The following is a 26103-nucleotide window of genomic DNA, read 5'->3' as shown; positions in this document are numbered from 1 at the left end:
GGCAGGCACAGTCACGTGCATATCAGCAGCTCAAGCTATCAGTCACGGATGGTCTGCAGCATAACGCAGCATCAGCATAGAGGGCTTTGTACATCACTGAGTGTTTAAAGCCCCAACCTTCACACCACACCTTTAGACAATGATGGACTCTTTGTTTATTTCCTTCATTATCTATTTATGTTTTCAAAATTTTCTTCTCCGGATCATTTATCCCTTCCGCGTGTCTTTCAGATGATATTGACGGTGTACCTCAGCGATGGGGAGCAGACCGCGGCCGAGGTCCCCATCACGCCCGAGACGACGTGCCGCGATGTCGTGGAGTTCTGCAAAGAGCCCGGCGAGAGCGGCTGCCACCTGGCTGAGGTCTGGAGAGGCAACGGTGAGACCCGCCTGGGAGACTGGGAGTGCATAGATCTGCCCTAATCTACACAGTCTTCAAGTAGTGCATGAAAATAATGCAACGAAGCCCATTATTGCTGAGTCTGGCACTTTTTTTTCATGCACAGGAATTTCATTTTTGCTGTCTTATTCCAGAAGCATACTCAATCTGAAGAAGGTGTTGAGCTGAGTTACGCATGAGTTACTTTAGTGAAAAAGACAGAACATGGAAAAAGAGGAAGATATTTTTACAGCACAAGATAATGGGCTTCAAGTTCAGGTTCCAGTTCATAGGACTGTCACGACTTCCCTCCATCCAGATCTACAGCCATCATAGTATCCTGGTACACTGGAGCCAGTAGTTTTTGATCAGAGCCCCTTATTTTCTTCTACGTCCAAACAAAGGGTGTTATTAAACCCAAGTTATGCAATAAGATTCAGCTGACATTTAATAATCCATCGCTCCCCCCTCTAAAATCTTTCTGGTGTTTTTGCATGTTTTATTCCACCCTTTTGTTTTTGCTAACAATGGGCTGTCACGTTGACATCCAAAATACTTAAAACTCTTGGAGATATCCACAAATCTCCTCCTACAACCTTGTTGTTTGAGGGCAAATTAAGTCCCAGCTAATCGACGTCTTCCTGCTTTCAATCATTTTTCTGCAGAACGAGCGATCCCATTCGAGCACATGATGTATGAGCATCTGCAGAAGTGGGGGCCTCGAAAACAAGAAGTCAAGTTCTTTCTCCGCCATGAAGACTCTCCCACTGAGAGCAGTGACCAAGGTGTGTGTGGGGAAAGTCCGGACTCCAAGTTGGCTCTTTACGACTGACACTGCTGTCATCATAAGTTTGTGGCGGTCTGGGTCTGCGTTACAGATTTTGTTGTTTTGTGTTGTTGCACGTCAAAGCCTGAGTGCTGATAAAAATCAAAATGGCCCCAACAGGGACAGTTTTGTTTTCTTTCACTTTTGTCAGAAAATGTTTGACAACCAAAATGTCCTCGGGTGTGTTTTCCTTTAAGCTACTTTCCAACCATTTAAACGATGAGCGAGTTTACTTTGGGTAGGTTGGACCAGTTTTCACTCTCAAAAATATTGTTCAGCTGCATGTGTTTGAAGCATTGCCAAATAAACCAGAAATAATCCTGTATTTAAATCCCTTAAATCCCATCTGTCAAAGATCACCACAAAATATTTTAGTTTTAAAGCTCATTAGGTATGTTAAAGATGTGCACGCACATCAAATTAGTACATTATTCAATTTTTGTCTGTGCGAACATAAAATAAATCCACTTGCAATAATTGTTTTTATTTAGTTTCATTAAATACATAATTACATGATGCACGCAAAATACATAATTTTTCAGAATGTGTTTAAAAGTATCTAGTTATATTTTGTGTAAGTATTTCATCTTGTGTTGTCAGTCAGTCTTACCCATCAGTGAGTGGGTGGAGCTACTGTTGCTAAAGTATAATTTATTTGTGATTTTTTATTTATTTATTTTTTTTTTAATTTATGATAGTCAGTTTTAAAAAGGTAATTGTGTATTTAATAAGTTGACACATTTGGTAAACATGCTTTTGTCATATATTCAGTGTATTAATTACAATTTTGTAGGTTTAAATTAATGCAGGTATATTGTGCATCCTAAAAACTACTGTGAACAGTTGGCAAAAACATGGAGTTGACGGGGAAAAATCAGTAAACAAAGTTTTCTAAGAGAACAGGAATTTTCTTTTCCACCTTAGTTTGAATCATATTTTTTCCCCCCTTCTTTCTCCCAAGCAAAGGTTTTCCCATATCCAGTTTTTTTTTTCCATTGAACTTTTCTCAGTTAGTCTGTCAGTCTGTTCCACTCATTAATTATCTTTCAAAGCTGCACGTATCTGCACACTTGTTTGTGTTTTTGTACGCTTCTTTTCTTGGTTAGTGACGATTGCTGTTGCCCGTTTGTTTTGCAGGGAGTCAGCAGTCTCAGGATCAAACTGGTCGCAGAAGTGGCAACGCTGGAGAGAAGCACAATGAGAATGGGGTGAGAAGTAAAGCTTATAATTTACTGTCTCTTTAGTCACCTATTATTATGCACTGTTAAGTATATGTAGCTCATAAACATGCCTACATTTCCAGAGTGTTTTTGATAACACTTAAATCTGAAGTATGTTTTTGCAGACAGTCATTTCTACCTTCTATCTTGGGAGTAAAAGGAAAAATAATAGTGCATGTATGATTCTGCTGTCATGTCCATTGGACGATGGTGTGTGCATGTTTGGCTCTCAGGATGTATCCACTTGGAGATGCGAATGACTCCCGTTAAGAGCTCCCTCTGGCATGACATCCTCTTTCTGCCCGACCATCTGTCCCAGATTTTGCATCTAAGTGTTGCGGTCAAGGAAATGTAACTAATTGAACCTTTAGGGTTGAGACAAGAAGCCAGTGTATCTGGTGAGATGAGAGGCTTGGAGTTTTGTTGTTTTCAGCTTATTTGATTCGAGAGCAGCTGCACCATTTTTACTATTCTTTCGTTGACGGGTGGAAATATTATCAATATGAATGAAAAGTATTTAGATGGCACATAATGTCCTTGTGTTTTGTCATTAGTTTAGAGAGATTTGTAATCTACAATTCTCTTTACAGTACAAAATGATTACTCATGGTTTTCCAGTGTTCTCAGTAGGACTGCACAGTATATTGAAATGCAGTATACAGTAATGTGTACACAATCACATATTCAGCCAATTGCTTTGATATAATATTTTGCCTAGCGAGTCGGATGCTTTCATAGTCTGCATGCAAATAAATACACAGCTCAAACCAGATATTTACATGCACTATAAATAGACACAGTCTGACTCGCGTTTAAATAGACCAAGCTTTTCCACTTTTAGGTCAGTTGGGACTTTCAACATTATTTTCATTCGTAAAGTGTGTGTAAGATACATAGATAGATAGATAGATAATTTAAAAAAGAGGTCTGATGAACTTTGGTTTACTGATATAACAGAAGTATTTACAGTCATTAAAAGGAGCGTCCTGACTGTCACAGCTAGGTCAGTTTTTTCCATGTGTCAGATTCACAAGACTTCACCACACTTCCTTCTAGATCAGGGATGGGCAATCCTGGTCCTCGAGGAACAGTGTCCTGCAACTCTTGGATGTCTCCCTGATCCAACACACTTGAATCCAACAGCTGAATCACCTCCTAAGTGTAGTCAGGTTCTCCAGAGTCCTGCTAAAAACCTCATTATTTGACTCAGGTGTGTTGAAGTTGAGGCACAACTAAAAGTTGCAGGAGTCCGGCCCTTGAGGCCTGGAGTTGCCCACCCCTGTTCTAGATGATATAATTGTTCCAGAGAACATAATAACTCATATTCTAAAGCCTAACCTGGTCATGTCCTAGTACCGCTGAGATAAGCACGCATACATTTCTTTGCAATTTCAAGACCCTGTGTGAAAAATGCTGAGGCCCAGATGGTAGAAATGAGCGTTTTATCTCGATTCCTCTTCTCAAAAATCTCTGTCACTTTAAGACGCACCACCAACATCATACATCTATCATAACACAAACCAGTGGATGAAATGAACTCTGTTGGAGCTCAGGAGCACCATGGACGTCTCTCAGAAGCCTCCTGACTGTCAGAACTCATCTATGTCAGTTTCTTCCATGTGTCAGATTCACAGGACTTTACCACACTGCCTTCTGGATGATTGTCACAAATAGGACAATTTCTTTGGCTTTCTTCGGCATTTCCACAGGCTGCTGCTCTGCGGATTACGTCTGTCCACTGAGGGAGGCTGCTGTTTACAACAGACTCGCATGAAGGGAATAAATATAGATTTATGCCCTTTACAAAATCTTGTCCTCAAAGAAGCTTAGCAGACGGTTAGCTATCTCGACAGATCAAATGAAAAGTAAAATAAACACCTTTTGAGACATAAGGTGGTTTTGAGTTGGTTTATTCTGAGGGTTCTGGTATAAATCCATGATTTTATTCAAGAGTTTGTTTTGGCAGCATAATCAAAAGGTTTGCATGCGCTTCGAATTTCTTCCTCGGGTGAATTGTTATTGATGCAGATTTGCTTGAGTGAGTCTGAGTGTAGCTTCCTTTGCATCCTTCCTTCCTTTCTCTTCCAGACAGCCATTCATGTGAATGCTTTGATAAATGCCACATTGGGACAGACTGGCTGAGTTGTGCTGGCGACAGTGCAGTGACATCGGGGCATGTTTTGAGTTTAAAGTTGCTGCTTCCCTGCACAATATTTTAGAGAAATGGAAATGTAGAAAGGAAAATCACTCTGGAAAAGAAGCCGTGTTTTATTCTGACGAGATGAGTTGCATTAATCTCCATTAATCAAGTAAGTCCTTACCCATCCAGCTATTTTAGCTCCTATAATACAAATACTTTCACAGTAATCCTCTTGCTAATCTCTTTAGCAGCAAACTGAACTCTTTCTGTGCTAGTATTCCACATTAAAAGGAGGCCACCTTCACATGTCTGGCACCATCTGCTTTCTCTGTACATCCGAGTCGAAGAGAGAGTCTGGGAGAGTTTCAAGGCAGTTTAGAGAAGCTTGGAGTTCACCGAGAATGCTCCTTCACTCAAAGGCAGCTGCATCTTTGAAGAATGTTCAGAGGTTTGGTTTGGAGGAAAACGGGAGGGAAGGCATAACAAAAATCTGCCTTGTTTTGAAAGCGTTCAGGTATTATGTTAGTGTTGTTTTCTGTAGATGAAGAGGATGACTGTGGTGGGTGTGGTGGTGAAAGCTACAGTTATTAATATTTCAGCAGCCTCTACAGATAGTTGTACATGGATGCTGTTACCTAAATGTTTTATTGGAGTGGGTTGTGGTTACATTGCAAATCCTACGTTATTTAGGGCCCATTGATTATTTTTTTTTTTCCTTCAAAATTTTGTGAATTTGCATTAGAAACCAGAAACATTTTTTTAAAAATTATAGAAAGTCAAAAGAAAAAAAGTAATTTAGTTAATTGTTGAAATATTTTATTAACTGCAACTGACTTATCTTCAGTCTTTATTGGCTTCATTTATTTGGAAGTTTTTATTTTATTTCTTTTTTACATTTGTGAAGTTTAGCTGATGTTTGTCAGCGTTTGGTGCTTTTCTCCTGTAAACTCAGCATCACGTGAACCGTTATTATCCCGTTTCTCCTCGGATTCCTTTGTGTCAGGAATGCTGCCTGTTCCGAGATAAGAGACGCTAAATTTGGAGGAGGTCTGTGAACCGCACTGAGGTGCATAAACAAAGAAGAGGGGAATTTCTCCAGTAGTTAAAATGACTATAAAAAATCCTACCAATTGGCAGCCTATAAAATATGTCACAAGGTGCTGATTTAGTAGATTATAAGCAGTGTTTACGATGTTGACCTCAGAGTAAAATGTTTGTGGATTCCAGCCTGCTGGTTGAAAGGTTTTCCCTGCAGCTTCGGCTTCTCTCAATATTCTGAAATATCCACGTTAGATATTGGATATTCTAATCATCCAATTTTCAAAAAGTGTTTTTTTTTTTCATCCAATGTTTATCACTATTGATACACAACATATACTCCTCTATTTACAATCATCAAAACATAACTGCTACATCATATCAACAGTGAACCTTTTTTCAGGTTAAGTTTTGTTTATGATTTTCAGCTTTTCTAAAGCTTTAACCTGCAAATTATTTATTATGGACTACAATTAAATGTTCAAAGTATGTTTTTCGCTAACGTGAGCTGTGTTTGTTTTGTCAGTCTGAGTGTTTCCTAGTGAGGCTTAAAAACCTCAGTAGTACTAAAAATATCTTAACTTGGATACACTACCTTTCTATCAGTAACTTCTTCTACACTGACCAGTGTTGTGTTTATCATGACCTTGTAGCATTTACTGAACAGAAAAACAATTACTTTTAAGTTTCCAACCACCTGGTCAACTCAAAATTGTCCCATTTCGATTAGAAGCCATTTTTCCATCGCACCCTTACATGATACCAATGCAAGTATTCACCCCACTCCCATTGTTTAGAAAGCATAATCTGTCCTTGCGTCAAACTCCCAGCTGTGGACAGTATTGAGGAAACGATATGAAGGTCCACATCTGATGTGGTGGAGTTGTGGACGGCTGTGGAGTAAAAGTTTCCTTTTACTGTAAGAAATGTCTCCTGGAGACTTAATGTGGTGTATTTGACTGGTTGAAGCTCTGCTGTGTAATTGTGATGCCCTCTCTGTCATATGAACTGTTATTTAGCTCTTCACACTAAATGGCACATAGGCTTCATCGTCTCACATCATTACGTATAATATCTGAAGAGAGACTCTCTGTTGTGCCAAATTGAGTTGGATATCTCTTTAAAATGTATACAAATAGAATATTTTGTGTAACTTGTCAGTTTGTATTTTACTCTGGCACTTTTTTCATTATTTTATGTAATGTGCTTTGCTTACGTAACTTGGATGCCACATGTATTATTCTGCACTTAGTGACTTTTTTTTATTATTTATTTTTTTTACAATTGTCGTGGACGTGCAGACTTATGGGACATTCACCTGAGTGGTGGCTTTAGGGCACACCGCCACGTCACACTGTGTCTCAGTGGCAGCTTTCAGGTCTTCCAGCTTTTTTGCTCCGAGCTGTTAAACCTCGATGTTGTGGCTGGATGAAAAAGCTGGGTATCCGCTAAAGTAAAGCATCCTACTCATCAAAGCTCCCGGGGAGAAGCAAAATCTCCGGTCGTGAACTTTTCTGAATCCGGCAGCTCTTAGTAATGGGAATTTAAGCTGTAATATTTAAGCCTATTTTTGCTTTATTTATTTATTTATATTTACTCAGCAGACAGTTGTGTTTATAAGAAAGCAGGACGGTTCTGCACAATTAGGCCCATCAGTTCTCTTCACCTGACTGGAAATCTTTAACCGCCCTCTGTGCTGTGTATATATCAGCACTTCTTGTAACATCTCGGTGCGTGTCAACATTGGGATCACTATGTTTAGATTTTAGCGTCTTGACCAGTGTGTGTGTGTTTTGTAGGTGGGGAATCAGCGTGTGGAGCTCACGCTGTCAGAGCTGCAGGAGATGGCCACCCGGCAGCAGCACCAGATCGAGGCTCAGCAGCAGATGCTTGTTGCAAAGGTAAAACCTTTTACTTTTTTTTTTTTCCCAATCCATTTTCCAGAACAAGTTTCTGTTTACTGTATCTTTTTTTGGGCTGGACAAATAAAGTCACATTGTTTGCATTTCATGTCTCCTCTAAATTGAATGGTTGGGTTCAATTTAGAGGAATCTAATCCTACGTTCACACCCACTTAATGTCAAAACGAATCTGAATCAACTTTTATTTTCCCAAACTGTGCACAAACAAGGAATTTAATTTTGGTTTTCTGGAACTCTCAGCATAAAGTGTATAAATGTGTAACTTCTGGAGAGAAAAAAAACATAAGGCTAAAAAATAAAATGTACATCTAGTTGAAACCTTTTCAATTTATTTTATAAAGAAAGAAAAAGAGGAGTAGAATTTAGTTTTGTAAACCAGACCTTCACACTGTTTGAATTACAGATATACTTTCTGTTTTTCCACTTAAACCTCAAAAAAACCTCATTCCATGTGGGAACATCTATACCAGGAAAAGACAACCTATCAGTGTAAATTTTCTTGACAGAATTTTTTAAAGAAATGATGACGGTTAATGATTTGTAATAGTTTATCTCAGGGGGTACTCAGATTGCTCGCCCATGTTTGTGTTTTTGGTGCTTTTTCCATCATTGTGCTCAACAGCTGCAGTATTTCTTAAAAACCACAATTGCATAATGAAAGCACAAGACATTTTCCTATGGTGTTTTTTTTTTTTTTAGTTTTGCATTTGACCTCATGGGTAGATAAAGATGGTTGTTTCAGGGAAAAGAATGAGCCAGTGACTAAGCGTGAGATTCTCAGTCTAATTTTTTATATTTAATGCTTCAGTATTAAATATAAAATACTTGCAACAGGAAACTTGCAAGTAAAGAAGCTTCTTCGCTATGCTTGAGGATATGTATAATTTTTAGCTGTTGCATTGAATAAAGCTCACCCATAATCATTCACACATCTTAGGTTTAAAATCTTTTAATTTTACCAACATGTTTCTTCTGACTGGAAGGAATACTGCTATTTTGGAGTGGCCTGGTCCAGAGTCCTGACTTGGACCTTTACAGAAAATCTGGATAAAGAGCTAAAAATGAGGGTGATGGCAAGGAGGCCTTCAATGCTAAAAGACTCGGACCTCATCAATCAATCATTAAGCTATGCAGCAAATGGCCCGAGACCAGGAATTGAACCCAGGACAGTATCCTTAGCGCATGGTTCACAAACTGAGCCACCCAGCTTCTTTTACGGTTTTAATCAATTTGAGGATTATCCATATATTTCAATATGATGCAGATTGTCTTCGGTTAACTTCAGGACACAGAAGTACAGTGAACTGCTTATGTGTTTGTGTCGTGCAAAGATTCTCCTGCGACCTTAAAAGGGGGCCAAGCTGTTACATAACCAGTTGGATGGATTGTAGCGTGATTGTTGGCGAAGAGACTTTAAACATAAAATTCATTAAGGCATTTCAAGGGTAAATGTTAACCCATGAAAGCCTCTTTATGACTGTTATTGTTGTTAATAGGCCTGTCACGATAGTCAATAAATCAATTAATTGCATGATAAATTAAAACAAACTCTTATTTTCATTCAGATTCTCCTTTTACCAAAAACTGGATGTTTTGGTCTCAACTACCCCTTTTTTTTTGAGGAACAATTTTGTTTACAAAGACTTAAAAAAATTCAGTTTATTTGTTTTATTTTTTCTTAATATTTAAAATGTTTTTCAGTTCCAGTGTTAAATGTTCATTAGAATTAAAACTTCATTGATCTTTGAGAATGTGTTCTTGCATTATTTTTGCCATTACCGTTACATAACTTAAACATGGTCTCGAAACAACAATATTATCGTTTATCGCAATCTTACCCCGACTTGCGTGTTTGTGGTTTTGCTGATCAGTCATGCAGGATAAAGGCCACTGTAGACCTCCAGATAACACAACGGTGTATTGCCTTTTGTTGTGATGTGTGAAAAGTAGGCCCCACTCGAAGCCCTGCAGTCATTTGGAAACTCGGGCTTGTCGGTTCTTATTTTAGGACCCTAACTGGAGCAATTCTCACTTGGGTAGAGATGAAGTCATCTGACCCTTTCTTCAGCCCTCCTGACACAATGAAGCGTCCCGTTTAATACACACTCTAGACCTGTTTAGCCTTTAAAAGTGTCTCTTCCTCTTCCTGTGTTAGATGGTATCTGTTGTGTTTTATTTGCCTGCGAGAGTAATTTGTTTTGTTGGAGCAGAGGTCGATGTTTTGTCCTTCTGATAAAACATTGAATGTGGCCTGGGTGGCCACATTTTGCTCTTCTAGTAAAATATCTATCTTTGTGTTTTATTTTTAATATTACAAATTAAAAAAAAAATCTAATTTATTTTTCAGGAGCAACGTTTGCGTTACCTGAAGCAGCAGGAGAGGCGTCAGCAGCAAACCGTGTCTGAGAGCGAGAAGCTGCAGAGGCTCAAGGAGCGCGTGGAGAGCCAGGAGGCGAAGCTCAAAAAGATCCGAGCCATGAGAGGCCAGGTGGACTACAGCAAGGTCATCAACGGCAACTTGTGTATGTAAAATTACCAAACGTACTCTGACTTTTTCCTTCTACCTTTTTAAGTCAATATCCTGGTAGTAATACTACATAAATCAGCTATTGCAATGATTTTGAAAGAAGATGAACTTTAGAAATATTTATTTGTATGCTTTCCAGAAAGCATTTTTTTTCCTTCTGTTGACTATTAGCATATACATAAATAGTATTTATGTTGGGATTTTTGTTTTGACATCCAGCGGCAGAGATCGAACAAGTCACCAGTTTGTTTCAAGAGAAGCAGGCCGAGTTGCAGACGGCCGTGCTGAGGGTGGAGCAGCTCAGCCTGCAGCTGGAGGACCTGCGAAGAGGAAAGCTCAATGGCATACAGACCGGCCTGGGTGGCCAAGTGACCGGCGCAGCGGCCCTGGAGCTCAGAAAGCTTTACCAGGAACTCCAGGTACATGCTCTGTGTGTTCTCACCGCTTGCAAGAGGTTTACTTTGCTTCAGGCTGCAGTGATGACGCCGTTTATGCTCCTCAGATTCGGAACAAGCTGAACCAGGAGCAGAACAGTAAGCTGCAGCAGCAGAAGGAGCTTCTGAACAAGCGCAACATGGAAGTGACGCTCATGGACAAGCGGATCAGCGAGCTGCGGGAACGCCTCTACAAGAAAAAAGCTGAGGCACGTCAAAAAGAAAATCTCCCTGTAAGACTAGGAACACTCAATCCATCTCTTGAGTTTTTTTTTGTCTTTTTATCCTTCAGGCATCATCGTGGATATTTTTATCCATTTCTACTGTTGTCTTTTCTTTTTCTCCTTTATGAGAATCTCTTAAACCCTCCCAGCTCTGCAAAGACACTTACAGTGCAGTACATTACTATAGACTACAAAAATATAAAAACAGAAAAAAAAACTCACTCTTAAAAAATTTAAACATTTGAAAGAACTGTCTCCAAACATATGATTGGAAAATTAAGTCATGTTTATAAAAAGTGACATCAAGACTGACATTTTAAGTCAAAAGTTAAAATTCTCAAATTTCTTGTGTGTTTGGTAGTTTTGAGAAGGGCTGATGCTGTTTAAGAGATTTATGCAGAAAAAAAATACTAAAAAGTATTTTTTTTAATGGATTTTTTTAAGGTGGATATTTTTCTCAAGTTTTAAAAGTTGGTCAGTTAAACTGATGCCTTAGAGTTAAAAATCTCTCCAACATTAGTTCTGCAGGTTTTCTCAGGCTCTCTGAAAGTATCCATAACTCTCCATCATAACGTCTGAAATGTGTCTGACGCTCTCCTTACAGCTCAATAGAGCCAATGGGCCTCCCTCCCCCCAACCGGCCCCTGGCACGCTGGGTCGGGTTGCTGCTGTTGGGCCCTACATCCAGGTTCCGGTACCAAGCCGACAGGATGGGGGCTACACCTTACCGCCTGACCCTCTGAAGCCTCAAACACTGGGTGTGAATAACCAAGCCAACCAGGGTCGTCCTAAATCAGGTGGGCTGAACTTCATTGAATCAGGAATAACAATGTTTCCAGGGAAAAAAAAAAAAACTGTACAAGGTTTTATTTCACCCGATGTCGGAAGCAAAATTCCTAACTAAAACAGTGACTTAAAAAATGCATTTACTGTTAGGATATCAGCAGAAATTCGGCATGCACTTTGGGACAAACTGGCTTTTTCACTTCTTCACGTTGAACATTTCCTGCATGAACCAAAACCGTTTCTTCCCAATCTGAACTGTTAGATCTCAGCTTTGACTTGACCTCTGTGACTTCTGTTTCCCTCCTCTCTAACCTTCACTCTCTTCCTGTGTCGTGTGAACTCTCTTTGTCCGTCCTGGTCTCTCCTCGTGTCGATTCTGTCATGTCCATGTAATGTCTCTGTTTCGATTGGGGGTTGGGCTTTTGGGCAGACGGTGTGCGAAAGCCTCCCGGTCCTTGGAAAGTGTCTGATTTAGACATCGTTGTGGACCCGGTGCCCCCGTCCTTTCCAGAGTCACACCCGGGCCCCGGAGCCTCCAGTGGCTCTGACGGCACGTCCCGTGAGTGCTCAGAGCTGCATATGCAAAGGAGGGGCAACGACTGAACCTTTTCTCTTGATTGTAGCACAGGATCCTCAGTATGCATTCAATATTTTACTCCTGATTAGGAAAAAAAGGAGAGTTATTTGGAATCCTTGAAATCCGCCTCAGAAACTAATTTGTGTCTTTTATATTAAAGTGATTTCATTATGATGAGTTCCTCCAATATTTGCAGACCAGCAATACAGTACAATGCCTGAGTTCAGTATTTATGTCCCTTTACATTATTACAATGTTAACACATTACAACCACAAACTTTAATAAAGTTCATTAGGATTTTGTGTGACAGACCAACAAAAAGCAGTGCATACTTGTGAAGAAGAACAAGAGCAAAGGGTTAAAGGTGAGAAGAGCAATAATCGGCGAAGCAGCCAAGAGCCCAGTGGTAACTCTGGAGGAGCTGCAGAGAGCCACCACCCAGGTGGGAGAATGTAAAGCTAGTGCAAAACTACAAGGCAGCCATTTTATAGTCTGCAAAATACTTTAGACTGGAGCAGAGGCTCATCTTAACATATAACCACAGCTATAATCAAAGCATATATTTTGTTACAATATTGCAGGCTTACAGCCATAATGGCAAATAAAATTTTATTTGACACAGTATTGATGCACACAGTCTTGTTCTTTTTTTTTTTTTCCTCAGATTTTAATTTGTAAATGTTTGTCCTTTTCTTGAATGTCACATTTACGCACTGCTATGTGTTGGTCTTTTCTTAAATTGACATATGCACTGTAGTTTGTTGTTGTAATGTGACAAAATAAAGACCTTTAAGGGGTATTAATACTTCTGTACAACTCTGTACGTTTTATTTTGTTTTATTCGCTACGTTAACAGTTAAACATCACGTTGAAATAATTTAAAAATGTTTGCATTTATTAGAGAGACTAATCAACGCACTGCTGATCCTGTGCCTGTTACTTACAGTTTTGAGAAGGTTCGAAGAGTTGAATGCCTCGTTTGTTTTCACACACAAATCAGCCAATGATCTTTATTTTCCTCAGTGTCATAACATTCCTTGATGGCCTGTTGTAGCACTAACCTTCATGCGAATGTAGTGACATCTCAAACACTAGGAAACATTTGCTGTTGTCAAACACTTTGCATGAACAAGATGTTGACTTGAATCTAAAAGGTTTCCTTATCACTAGGAATTAGTATTCAAGTATCAAAAATGCCTTTATCACCGTATTGAGGGGGAAAAAATGAGCAGTTTCAATTTGACCGTTAAAAGTTTTGCTTTATAAAGTGAAAATTATTGCTTCCCATTCAGTTTATTGAAAGTTGCAACAGCATAATATGACCCATACTGCCTCGGCTTTGTTGATAGTTAGCCTCCACTTGATCTAAGACCTAAAAGAAATCTGATGACATCTGATGAAATCTCTTAAACACATCATTGAAGTTCAGCATTATGGTTTTCCGGCTTTGTCGTCTGCATCTACTTCTGCTGTTCTTGTTTTTCTTTTTCTGTTTTTTCCATTTGCCCTTTCTTTGCTGTCTAAAAGACACACCTTTGTAAAAGAGATTTCCCCCCCCTTCAAAACTAATGAAATTATTTACTATTTCAGCCTGAATGCACGTCTTACTTCAACTACATGCTATTCTGTTCTACTAATGCATGCAAATCCATTGTCATTGCTGTGAAATTGGGCCTCAGGATTTTTTTTGTCCTATTGATCAGTCTTCCTTTCTAGAATATTTGTCTTAGCCCTGTTTTTGATCAATATCTATTCAGACGGATTTTAGGCCATCTAGACGTCTGAAATATTAAGTTGAAGGACTTTTCCAGAAATGATTTAGGTTCAGGTATCTCATCACTGGGTAGGTGTATACCTATCAATATCAGAAGCAAGCATAGGGTTTCTTCAGTCTTGGAGAAAGCATGTACCGTATTTTCCGCACTATAAGGCGCACTATAAGGCGCACCCAGTGGCGCAACTACACATTATTCAGGTGGATGTGAAAACATAGATCCCCCCCTCCCCCCGTTTTGAAAAGGGAAAATTGGAAAAGGACACTTAATTAATTTTTCCATGATCTAAAAAGACAAAACATTCTTAAAATATTTTTGTATATTTCTTTATTCATTTATTTTAATTTTACACACCGTTTCACATTTTTTCTTTGTCACTAAGCTTTTCAGATCAGATCAAGGTTTTAAACAAGACTTATGGTTTAGATCCCAAGCAAAGAAAGAAATTGAGAAAACATTTTAGTATTTTCAAAGATGAAATAAATGAAGGAACCTGTTTTTAGCGGATAATGATCTATTCTGGATTTGAGAATGTTTTTCAATGGATCTGATTCATCTGATTGGCTCAGAGCTCAAAAACCAGGTAAAACATCCCGTTATCGGACGGCTGAATCAAAACCCAACACACCACATCAAGTGGTTCTGATTCACAGCAGCCTGAGCCGGCTCCATGAATATAGTTTCATCTTATCTGTCACTTCATGATTTCTGGTCAATAGGATCAGCATGTAAAAATCCTGACTCCTTCATCTGACTTTGTAACACGTTTACTTTCCCTCACTAAAATTCCACACAGCCCTGAACAAACATTTCATACAAAACATTAAAGTCAGATTAGTTGTCGCTTTGCATAGTGACATTTGTCACTATGGTTAGTGGTAAGAAGTATTTTTATTAATATTTTGTAACATACTTACTGTGTCCTGGTTTTGTCATAGCTAATGACACTGGTTGGCCCACCATAGGAAAGTCCGGCACAACTTTGAAACCTCCTGAGAGACGAGACTCGGGGGCTGACAGTCAAGGCAAGAGCCCCACCTCAGGCTCCCCCGTCACCCCAAATGCAGAAAAGGTAAGCTATCTAAGTCTATTCTTCACTAATTAATCTTCTGAAACTTGATTAACTACAGCCACATTAATTGTGATTTTTAAACTTGTGAGGACCATAATATCTCAATATTCATTTTTGAACAAATTTACCATCAATCTGTTGGGGTAAAACTGTCAAATCAGACTTTAAACTGTAGAAAAAAAACACAATATAAGATCTAAATATTAAAAAGAGATCAAGCAAATCGTACCTGATGTACAAATATATGAATAAATATTTTTAAACATAATCAAAGAGGTTTGTGTTTTAAGTTTTAATTTTGCTAAATTACTGACAGCCAAGTCAGCTACACAAGAAGTTCAGTTTTGCCTTTTAATTTTCACACTTCATTTTGTTTTAAATGTTTTTTTTTTTTCTGTCCAAACAAAATTTTGTTACATATTACAGCTCAGAGTGGATCAAATTGCGATTGGGCTAAGAAATTGCTTTACATACAATGTACATTAAGCACTTTGTATTGCCTGGTTGCTGAAAATGTGCTATATATATAAAAAAAATTACCTTTACCTTTATCAATATTGTCATTCAGAAACTGCAATCAAATAACTTGTCAAGCTGATTTATAAAAAAAAAAAACCTGAATGTTTATTAAATTAACCAAATACAAATGACATCTTATTCTACAGAACCCTGACACTTGATTCTTCATAAAAAAAAAATAACAAAAAATTTTTGTCTGTCTGCTGCTTTTTCCTCAGGTGCTAGATCCAAAACTTGCTGTAACCTCCCCTGCCATAACCAAGCCGCAGCCACCGCCGTACGGATCCCACCTCACTTCCGCAAACCCAGCCAGCTCCTTGGAGCGCCGCAAAGATGCACCGCCCCCGCGGCCCCTTCCGAACCCCCCGGCGCCCGCGTGGCCCCGAGTGCCGTCCTCCACCGGCTCCTCCTCTCAGCAGATCCAGCAGCGGATCTCCGTACCGCCAAGTCCTACCTTCCAGCCCAACGTTCCGCTCTTCCCGCCCGCGCTGAGCGAGCGTCTGGATCATCCGCCCGCCGTGGCGGTGCGCCCCTTCATCCCGGACAGAGGAACGCGGCCTCAGTCGCCCCGCAAGGGCCCACCTACCGTGAACTCGAGCTCCATTTATCACATGTATCTGCAGCATGCTGCGCCAAAGAGCCAACCGCCGAAGCCTGCTGTTAAAGCGGGTAAGACTTAAGAACATTTCTACAAAAACTCAAAATCTAACCAAGTATCGAGTGCTTGGTCTAGTTTCTAGTGCAAATATCTTGGCACACTTTAAATAATATACAGTTAAGGTACAAGTAACTTTTCAGCATGAAATAGGAGCTTGTTTTAAGACAATAACTCCTTAATATTGATGAAACATATGTGAAATAATCTGATAAAGGTTATTGCACTTATAACTAGTACTTTTTTGTGTTTTTGCAGTGTAATACTATATAAAGAAAAAACAGATTGAACTTTCTGTTTGCTTTTATTCCACCTTCTCTTTCTGCATCTAGTCTACGGAAAGCCTGTTCTCTCCTCCAGCTCGACACCAGCATCCCCCCTGCCTTACGTCCAAGCAGGGGGAGCATTCCCGGCGCTCCAAGGCCTCGCCGGCAGCGACGACTCTGTAGACGGAGAACTTGATGATCCGGAGAGCTTCCAACCATCGGCACCTCCTCCCAGTGTGGAGAATATTCCACGGCCACTCAGTCCCACGAAGCTTACGCCTATGGTTCATTCCCCGCTCCGTTACCAGAGCGACGCAGACCTGGAAGTGCTCCGTAAAAAACTAGCCAACGCTCCAAGACCACTGAAGAAGCGGAGCTCCATCACAGAACCCGAGGGCCCCAGCGGACCCAACATCCAGAAACTTCTCTACCAGAGGTTCAACACTTTGGCTGGAGGAATAGAGGGGAATGGTGGCAGTGGATCAGGTGGGAGTAACGGTGCCGGTAACGGAACGCCGTTTTATCAGCCGGCTATTCCACCTGGATACTTGGGAGGCGATTCGCTGGCTGACACAAACAACGGCAACCTCCTCCCTGAGACGCTGCTACAGCCACCACCAGGAGGGGAGGAACCAGGCTCTGAGGCTTCCTCTACCAACGACGCTAACGACAACGAACCCAAGGCACCGGAAGGAGCTGCGGATCCAGGCGAGGAGGAGCAACCGGAGGACGACAACAACAACAACATCGGAGGCTCTGAGGCATCTCTGCCCAGCCCGGTGCCAGAGGTCAGCAGTCCAGAGGAGAGCGGGACGGCAGTTTCTCAACAGCTGGTGAGTCACCGGAAAGGTGTACTCTTTTTTTTTTTTTTTTTAATACAACGTTAACTTTTTTCTTAACTTAAGAGACATTTCTGTTTTTGTTAAAGGAGAAGCGCACAAACCTGAAAAAGCCTGACTCTGAGCGCACCGGTCATGGCTTCAGAGTCAAGTTTAATCCTTTAGCCCTGCTGCTTGATGCGTCACTAGAGGGAGAGTTTGATCTGGTTCAGAGGATCATCTATGAGGTATGTCCTTCGGATGAATGTTTTATGTACATTTCATTCATAGAGCTATGCAAAAATATTCACACCCCATGAACATTTTTACTTTAAAGGGGGAATTTGAGATTCTGTAAAATCAAAGTGTTGCTATGATTCTTCCATTCATGTTTGAGAAATCCTCTAATCTCCCGTGGCAGCAATTAGAAAACACCTGGTAGAACTGCTCTTCTGCTTATCATCGCGCACACTACTTTACAGTAAACGACTGTAAACGGGCTACCGGAGAAATGTTGTTGCAATTACAAGCTGAAGGTGTAGTGTGGGAAAGACTATGGGCTCCTTAAAGAGACAGAGTCCTTTAAATAGGACAGTTTTTATCTGCGTTAAATTTCAAAGACAAAATGTTTTAAGTTATGTTTGATACATACAACATCTTTATAAACAACTGAACACATTTACTTGATTGTGCTATAAAATAGCACTATGTGCCCGGAAAATACACAATACTGCCCCTTTAAAGTCAAAAACCTCAGTGTATTTATGGGAAGAAGATGAGGAAGTTCATCATTTTTAGGTCGGAGTATAACCCTCATGTTTCTCTTTTCCTCCAGGTGGAGAATCCCAGCACTCCCAATGATGAGGGCATCACACCTCTGCACAACGCAGTGTGTGCAGGACATCACCACATCGTCAAGTTCCTGCTAGATTTCGGCGTGAACGTCAATGCGGCGGACAGCGACGGATGGTGAGTCCGTTGAGTCGACACCGTAACGCTTTAATCATGACTCGGTTCGCGTCTCTCTCCTTTGACTGCTTTTGTTCATCTGAGCAGGACTCCTCTTCACTGCGCCGCCTCCTGCAACAGCGTTCATCTCTGCAAGCTGTTGGTGGAGTCAGGAGCCGCCATCTTTGCGAGCACCATCAGTGATGTGGAGACGGCAGCGGACAAATGTGAGGAAATGGAGGAGGGCTACATCCAGTGTTCCCAGTTTTTATACGGTGAGAGAGGAAAGTTCTGGTTTTGTAATCCCGCCGCTGCTTCATCTCCTTCAAATCTGACACAAGCTGTTCTGGCTTCTCCTGTGCAGGTGTTCAGGAGAAGCTGGGTGTGATGAACAAGGGCACGGTGTATGCTCTGTGGGACTACGAAGCCCAGAGTCCAGATGAGCTGTCGTTCAAGGAGGGAGACGCCATCACAATCCTGCGGCGGCAGGATGAAAATGAAACGGAGTGGTGGTGGTCACGGCTGGAGGACAAGGAGGGCTACGTGCCTCGCAACCTGCTCGGGGTACAGCAGGCTTAATATTCCTTCTGCTCTAAATTACACTGCTATAAACTATTTTAGTTTTTTGGGAATTTCAGAATTTACCCCTTTCAATTACCTTGTCAGAAATGGTTAAAATTTTACCTCCATTTAACTCTGCAAAAAATAAATTTTTGGATTAGTAGACAGTGAGATAAAGATTTCCTTTATCAAACTAATTAATTATCCACATATTTTATACAGAAATATCTAAATCCCAAATAAGGCTCTTTCTGGGTTTCTAGGTGGGCAGAAGATCCAAATCTGAGCTCGTTTGGAAAGCCGTGTCTTCATAAGCAGCAACATGATGTCTTGTGTAACAGAGCAGATTTGATAACATGCTGATGCTGTTCAGAGATTAGATTCACCTGCTGCTTTTGAAATTACAAACATGGGAGCTACTAAAAATAAAGATTTAATGGACATGTTCAAAGCAGTTTAAGTAGTTTGACGGAATATGGGAACATAGAAATCCTTTTTTCAGACAACAGGAGGAATATTGGAGAGATCTAAAGGTTGCTATCACTGAAGTGTGCTAATAGTCATGTCTGAGTTGTGTATCATACAGGAAGAAGATTCAAATCCTGGTTACATTTGTAATTAACAGCATTTGCTAAACGTATTTTGTTATGTACAGTTGCATATTGTTTCTATTTTGTAACGATTTTGAGTTCTGCTTTACTTTAAACATTTAAGAATAAAATAACACTCATAATTATTGAAAAGTAAACAAAAAAACAAAGATGATAAAAATAATTTCATTAAACCCAGAAATTTAGTGTGAATTTAGTTATGCAAAGCAAATTCATTTTGATTTCCGTTTGTCTCTGCAGCTCTGTCCTCGAATTAAGCCTCGTCAGCGCTCCCTGGCGTAACGTCCCCCGCCTGGACCGGAGACGCACCAGAGGAGCCCGGTGCTCCGACTCCTTCCTGTGGCCATAACCTTCCCCAGCCTTGTGCGTTCACAAAATCTTTCCCACGTATGCGGAGGGAACTGAACTTTGACACACCTACTCACGTCTGCACACACAAAGACAAGCACTCCAAAGTCTGTTAACTGTCTCCATCCTTATTTCCTCCTTCCTTCCTCTCTCATTGTTCTAACAGACGACTATCTGAAGATTCAAACACTACCCCTTGTCTGTATTTCTTGCAGTGTTCACACTTCAGCCATCTCCTTGAAGAAGTCGTAACGATGGCACTGGTTTACATGATACTGTATGATAGCTGGAGGTTTATCCTTTAAGTCTGGTTTGGGTTTAAGGACGTTCTTTTTCTTGTTTTGCTCCGCCTGAATAAACACTATTGCAGAAAAACGAACCACCAAAGATGAAATGCAGTTAAAAGTTTTAATTCATGCTCTCTGCAACAGCTTGAAGTAAAGCCGAAGAGGGGGATGATCAGTTTCTTTGCTGCTGTTTGTAATTATTAATGGTTCCCAGCAGTAAAAGTCGCTCTGGATGGTCTCACGGAGCTGAAATTGAAATTTTATGGGGAAAACGAGAAAGTAAATCCTCAGTATCGCTCACACAAGCTAGTTTAATGAATACAGACTGACATCTCATGCATTATTCAGTAACGTTTTTTTCTTTTCTTTCTTTTGGTGAAATTAATGTGCAAAATCTGGACGCAGAACTACTCTGGATCTGTGGCAAGAACACTAATAAATTATAAGCGAGCCTTTGAACAATATTTTCTTTGTATTATGTGATATCTCTGTAAAACAGATGTTAAATTGAGAAGATTCAGTATGTAAAGTCTCTGAAATTAGCACATCCCAAAGACAATGATACAAAAGTGGGCAACAATCAGTATTTTGCTTTGCTAGAAAACGTTGTGCATGCAACTATAGTGTGTGTTAATGCATACAACACAATTAATAGCTGCATTTGCACAGAGAAGGAAAGAATTTGGCATCAAGTGGTGTCATTTATATGCAGTGTTTTCCGCAAGTCATTGGTGCCCCTGATACAGATGCATCTAAAAGCCTTAAAATACGTTATTGTCACGGCTCTTTGCTGCAGTAATCTAAATGTGAGCGCTATTTTTCTTTTTTTTTTTTCCTTAACCGGTCCCACCTCATTATAAACTTATGTTATCATCCAGCCTTGTTTATTGTAGTTCCACTTGTTTTAAGTTTAAAATATTTGCTTTATCCTACTGTAAATAAGAGCAAGTTTTGGTAAGGAGTGTTGTTTTAGCCTTTTTTTCTGTTTTATAGAGATTAACACATATCTGTGTCTGGCTTACTTGAGTGGCAAGTTCTTTTATCTTTTCCATTTTGAGGCGTGGCTGAGAGAACGTCACTTGTCAAGTCATATTTGTACCCCAGAGAAACAGGATGTTTACTTGTTGCATTTCTTTTAGAGGACTATTGGTAAACATCAATTGTATTTCTGTAACTCATATGAGGGACAGTACTGCGCTGCAGCAATTAGCACAGTATTTAAACAAAATGCATACGATAAAGTTAAATATAAATAGACTAAGACAAGGAAAACCCTGCAACATAAAGTAAGTTTGAAGGAGGATTGAAAAACCCAGTAGAATAAATATCAAGTGGAAAAACTATTCAAGTTTGGATTTTTATAATATTTTCCTAAGGGATTATGTTTATAGAATAAAAATGTAAGGCTTTCACATCTCTACCAAGGGCGCCAATGACTGAGGGGACATCATTTAAGCAGTAATGGGTTTTAAAATGGTTTTTCTGTAAAGAACAAGTTTTTGGTAAGGAGTGTTGTTTTAGAACAACACTCCTTACTTTTTTTATTTCAGAAAAAAAAGTACATGAAAGACGCTAAGAAAAAACTGGACTAGAAAATTATTTAGGCTTCGTAACGGTTTACTTAAATATATTAATGCACCTTGAGGTGTTTTATAGGCCAGTCTTCAAGATTAAACCACGTTCTGATTTCAAACTCATCTCTACAAAACTAGCTTTAAAGGAAAAGTACAGGTAAGGGAAATTGCTAGTATTTTGGCTCTGAAATGTTGCATTTCCTACACATGCAAATACGCAACCCGTCAGGAAGGAGTGCAGGAAATAAACATTGGTTATATACACATTTTAATTTCTAAGTCCAAGGAAACAGACCCTGTAGCATTATCTCTCACTACTATCTTCCTAAGACCTCACTCTCACCATTTCAAAAACGTTTATTAAACATTTTTCTTCCCTCGTTAGACAGCTTACACTCTATTTCTGAATATAATTTATATATTATCTGTTTTTCTCTATTAAAATATTTTTTGTTTGTTTTCCACCCTAGCTGGATTTTACAGTGTCATCTCTGGTTTATTTCTTATGATTTAACCAACTCCACTGAAATATCTCAGGACTGACTAAGTGCTGCAGACACATTTCATCTCGGCTCTGGAATAGCATTTAACAAATTGCAGTCTGTTGCTCTGTGTTGCAGATAAGTCTGGGCCATCATCGTGTAACTCCTGTATCCTTTGGTTTGTGCCATAAATACCTTTAAAATAGGGTGTGAATATTAGAATTGATCCTATTTGTTTGAGCTTTACGTTGCTGAAATGCTAATAAAATCTATTTGCTCTGTTTATTTGTGGTGCATTTTTTTTCCTTTCGTTTAAAAATGAAAAAGCTGCTTGAAGTGAAGTTTGTTATGCTGATCTTTATGTTTTTAGTTGTCAGACTGCATGGAAATATTTCAGAAGTTATTACTGACAATTCATGCACAACATAGTTATATGTAGGAAATGCGGGAATGTTTAAGATCTGACTTGAAGGAAAAGTTTGGGTTGATCTCTTGGTCAGACATTATTCCACCAGTTCTTAAAGCTTAGGGGGGAAAAGCTTTGGCACTGGACAAACAGGGTGGTTTTGTCAGTATAAACAGAGTTTTTAAGTTTGAGGATGTTTTTACAGCTCGGATTAAAACCATGCGATTTGTTTTTGTGCCACCAGAGAGCAGTAAATCATCTGTCCATAGCCACTTCAGTTTCCAAAGTTACAGCTTCCGATGAAAAGCAGGTCGATTTTAAAACGTCTGGCAATAAAAAAAAAAAAAAGAAAAAAAAACTAACATGGAAGTACTACTGCCTGTTAAAGTGTTTTACCTTGTAGTATATAGTTTTTTCATCCATCCATCCATTTTCTTTACACCCTTGTCCCTTGTGGGGTCGGGAGGGCTGCTGGTGCCTCTCCAATTAACGTTCCGGGCGAGAGGCGGACAGGTCTGGACAGGTCGCCAGTCTGTCGCAGGGCAACACAGAGACAGACGGGACAAACAACCATGCACACACACACACACACACACACACACACACACTCACACCTTATTTGAATTTTTTTCTCAACCTAATTAAATAAATACATTGCAACAACAGCAACCTTTGTGTAGTTTGCTTGTTTTGATTTTGGTAACAAATTGGAAGAACTTGCAGAAAATGAGTAATAACTCGATATTTATTGCGAGGGACTATTTCATTGCTTATATGTTGGTGTTAATTACATTTTGAGCTTACTAATACTTAAATGTGTGGGAAAAATGAATTGTGTGCATATAAACTGCTGTTTATTACTCAATAACTTTACAGAAATGAATGGAAACATTTAACATGTTCGGCGTTGGAACATACAGAAGAGGGGTCTACTACCATCTCTCCAGTTTTTCTTAATTAGGTCTGGGAATTGAGATGGCAGTGGGGTGGTTTTGTGACTGATAACTCGTTCATGTGTTAATTTGGCAATGTGGTCTGGATCATTATGCTTCAAAAGACCTGCTAGTAAGTTGTTTTCAGTTTATTCTTAAATTTTTAATGAAAAAGGCCCATGAGGGATAACAGCCCAAAGTATCACCAATCCTCCACTAGTACTTAATAGTGGGAATGAGATACTTTTCTACATTTTTCAGGCCAAATCCACCCAGTAAAGCTGAAACAAACCGCCTTCATTGCATTCAGTAATTGGTAGCAAATTTCAAGTTTATTTTTGCCACCAAACTAAATAAAGTATTGTTATATATATTTAAATATATATATATACACACACAGAGAGAGAAGAGAGAGTCTTATCTTACACCAATTCCTTGTCTGTGTGCACAAACTTGGTGAATGAAGCTTATACTTGTGACTGAAGCCCAGCACTACAACACCCATGAGGCACAGGGGTAAACACTAAACGACGCGTGCGCATTACCTGGTCGAGTAAACCGATGAGGTTACGCGAAGCTCTGACCAACCAGTCAAGAGGAGTCATTTCCAGCCGTCTGAGTTCAGCGCTTTATGTCCTCTTGTGTGTTTTTTTATTTTTATATTTTAGTTTACCTCATGAACTCACGGACACAGAAAATTAGAGGAATGTCCAACCTGACGAGGTAAGTACGGTGTGCTGTTTCCATAACAAAATAATCACCGCAAGGCGTGCAGGAAAGCCGGAACCGGGCCGTTTTGTTTGGTCGCGGTGTTGTTGGTGACCTCCTCACCGCCGCCCGGTGACGCCAGCCGGTGAACTGTGGGGTAATGCTGGGGCGAGTTCATTCATGCTCTGTTGGATTTCCAGAACTGCTAACGCTCAGAGAGCTTAGTAATCGATAGGAACGAAAATATTTACCAGACAGGGAATAACAGGGGCAGGCAGGAGTCACGTCTGTATTTGCATATATTTTGTTTGCGTTTAGCCCAGTTTTTGTCTTCTGAGGTAAACTGACCTGTCTGAGCAAGTGAGGTTAGAAACAGGATGAAAGATCTTCCAGGAAGGTAGTAAGAGTCTCTAATGGTTTCATAGCTTATTCACTCTGAAAACTACTTTAAATGCACCGCAGTTAAATATTACCTGCACTCAGCTTGGACTTTGATATTCTTACTTGAAATTTATCTGAATGGTCACTTTTGCTTATGAATATTCATTTGAAATTGAAACTGCACTATTATTTTTACCAAAATGCCAATACTTGTTCTATATGGGATTATTCGTGCAAACTGTTATTGTTTTATGTTTTTTGTCTGAGAGTTAAATGTCATTTTGCCTATTTGTATTATTTTATTTTTACTTTACCTATTTACCTAACTTTCCAATCGCATTATCAGATGTCTCATGGTCGTACATATTTTTTAAGATGTCATAATTAATAATTCCCTTCAAACTATGATTCAAAACATTTTGAATTAAATAAAAAACCTTTTCCGTAAATATCCTGTTAATGTGATTAAGATTCACTCACTGTCTGCATTTATCTGTTTATTTTTAGCCATATAAATGAGTTTACGATGCTATTTTTTGATGCATCATCATTAATTGTTTCCTTATTAAAGTCATGAAGCTTGAATCTTTCATAAATTAGCCAGCCTGTCAAACATTTAATACTTTACCGCCATGATAAAGTAACTACCTTTGTCTTGTGAAATAAATTATTTCATGGAGTTAAACAGTCACAGGTTGCTCAGAGTCCACAGCTGAGATTATCTGTAGTCTTATACCGAGTTGGACATTATTCAGGAAAGATTTACATTCCAGAGCATTAAAAAGCTCTTCATGGTTGAAGGGCCTGTATGTGCTTGTAAGAAGGCTTTACCGCTGTGGTATCATCTGCAGACATGTTTTGACTGTAAACACTGGAGAAGTCTGACGTTATTTTGTCCACAGCTTTATTGCTCAGAGAGGGAGGTGAGCAGGTGAAGATCAGCACTGACAGGCCTGGACATTTAAACTGAGAGAATTGTTTTTCTGAATACCTTGCCGATAAGTTCATGTTGAAACTGCGCTTTTTCTAAGCCTTAAGCTATTTTGTTGGCACCTAAGCAATTGCATAACAAAATGGCACATTTGCACATTTTAAATCGGAAGCAGTTTTTATTATAATGCACTTCTGCCATTTTCTGTTCATTATCCCGTATGTGGTTGTACATTGTGGCCGAGGGTTTTAAATGGGTGCGTTTCCTTCCATTAAGCGCTTAATGTGTCTTTGGGCTCGACTCGTGAAAACAAACAAACAAAAAAAACATTGCTGCTGTGACAACTTAGTTTTTTTGTTTGGTTTGTTGACTTTGTCGCTTGCTTGTCAGCTAATATCACTCAGCTCTGTGCAATCTCGAGCACATCAGATGACACATAATGGCATCACTTCCTCTACAGAAGCACAGCATTCAACCATAGCAGCTGCCCTCGTGTTTTTTTGCATTGGTCTTTTGTTGATTTTGTGTTCCTCTTGTTCTTACAACTTGCATAGATGGCTCATTTTTAGTTGCTGCAATTTGTGATGATCCCAGTTGAAGCTTGAAGTAAGTTGATAATAATTGAATAAATCCTTGATGCAAGGTGATTAAGCTGTCCCATGTAAAAACCTGTAATCGTGTGTGAGAACCAGAGACCAAAGGTGGCACTCCATTAACAGTGGCAGTCCCATTGTAAGCCTGTCAGCACGTGTACC

The 26103-nt window shown here is 39.6% G+C and overlaps 2 protein-coding genes across 8 annotated transcripts in view; both read left to right on the top strand.

Moving 5' to 3' along the window:
• ppp1r13bb (protein phosphatase 1, regulatory subunit 13Bb) overlaps positions 1-22275 on the top strand; it is a 29607-nt gene extending 7332 nt beyond the window's left edge. For 3 of the 7 annotated variants that reach the window (XM_008397849.2, XM_008397850.2, XM_008397845.2), the window contains 17 exons: positions 232-379; positions 1045-1164; positions 2343-2413; positions 7403-7504; positions 9873-10047; positions 10272-10471; positions 10555-10719; positions 11315-11507; positions 11927-12055; positions 14788-14921; positions 15659-16109; positions 16428-17194; positions 17290-17427; positions 18015-18148; positions 18236-18402; positions 18492-18691; positions 19540-22275. In XM_008397849.2, the coding sequence (XP_008396071.1) occupies positions 232-379; positions 1045-1164; positions 2343-2413; positions 7403-7504; positions 9873-10047; positions 10272-10471; positions 10555-10719; positions 11315-11507; positions 11927-12055; positions 14788-14921; positions 15659-16109; positions 16428-17194; positions 17290-17427; positions 18015-18148; positions 18236-18402; positions 18492-18691; positions 19540-19581 (3336 nt within the window). In that variant the 3' untranslated portion in view covers positions 19582-22275. The remainder of the gene's footprint in view (positions 1-231; positions 380-1044; positions 1165-2342; positions 2414-7402; positions 7505-9872; positions 10048-10271; positions 10472-10554; positions 10720-11314; positions 11508-11926; positions 12056-14787; positions 14922-15658; positions 16110-16427; positions 17195-17289; positions 17428-18014; positions 18149-18235; positions 18403-18491; positions 18692-19539) is intronic. The other 4 variants (XM_008397846.2, XM_008397847.2, XM_008397851.2 and 1 more) reach the window with 4 other exon arrangements.
• Positions 22276-23899: 1624 nt separating this feature from the next.
• daam1b (dishevelled associated activator of morphogenesis 1b) overlaps positions 23900-26103 on the top strand; it is a 49629-nt gene continuing 47425 nt past the window's right edge. Inside the window, exon 1 of the mRNA XM_008397855.2 lies at positions 23900-24051. The gene's annotated coding sequence lies outside the window, so the exon portion shown is untranslated. The remainder of the gene's footprint in view (positions 24052-26103) is intronic.

Source organism: Poecilia reticulata, linkage group LG21 (genome assembly GCF_000633615.1).
Source record: "Poecilia reticulata strain Guanapo linkage group LG21, Guppy_female_1.0+MT, whole genome shotgun sequence".
In the NCBI taxonomy this organism is placed as follows: domain Eukaryota; kingdom Metazoa; phylum Chordata; class Actinopteri; order Cyprinodontiformes; family Poeciliidae; genus Poecilia; species Poecilia reticulata.
Note: the sequence above shows the minus strand (reverse complement) of the source record. Positions and strands in the feature narration are given on the sequence as shown.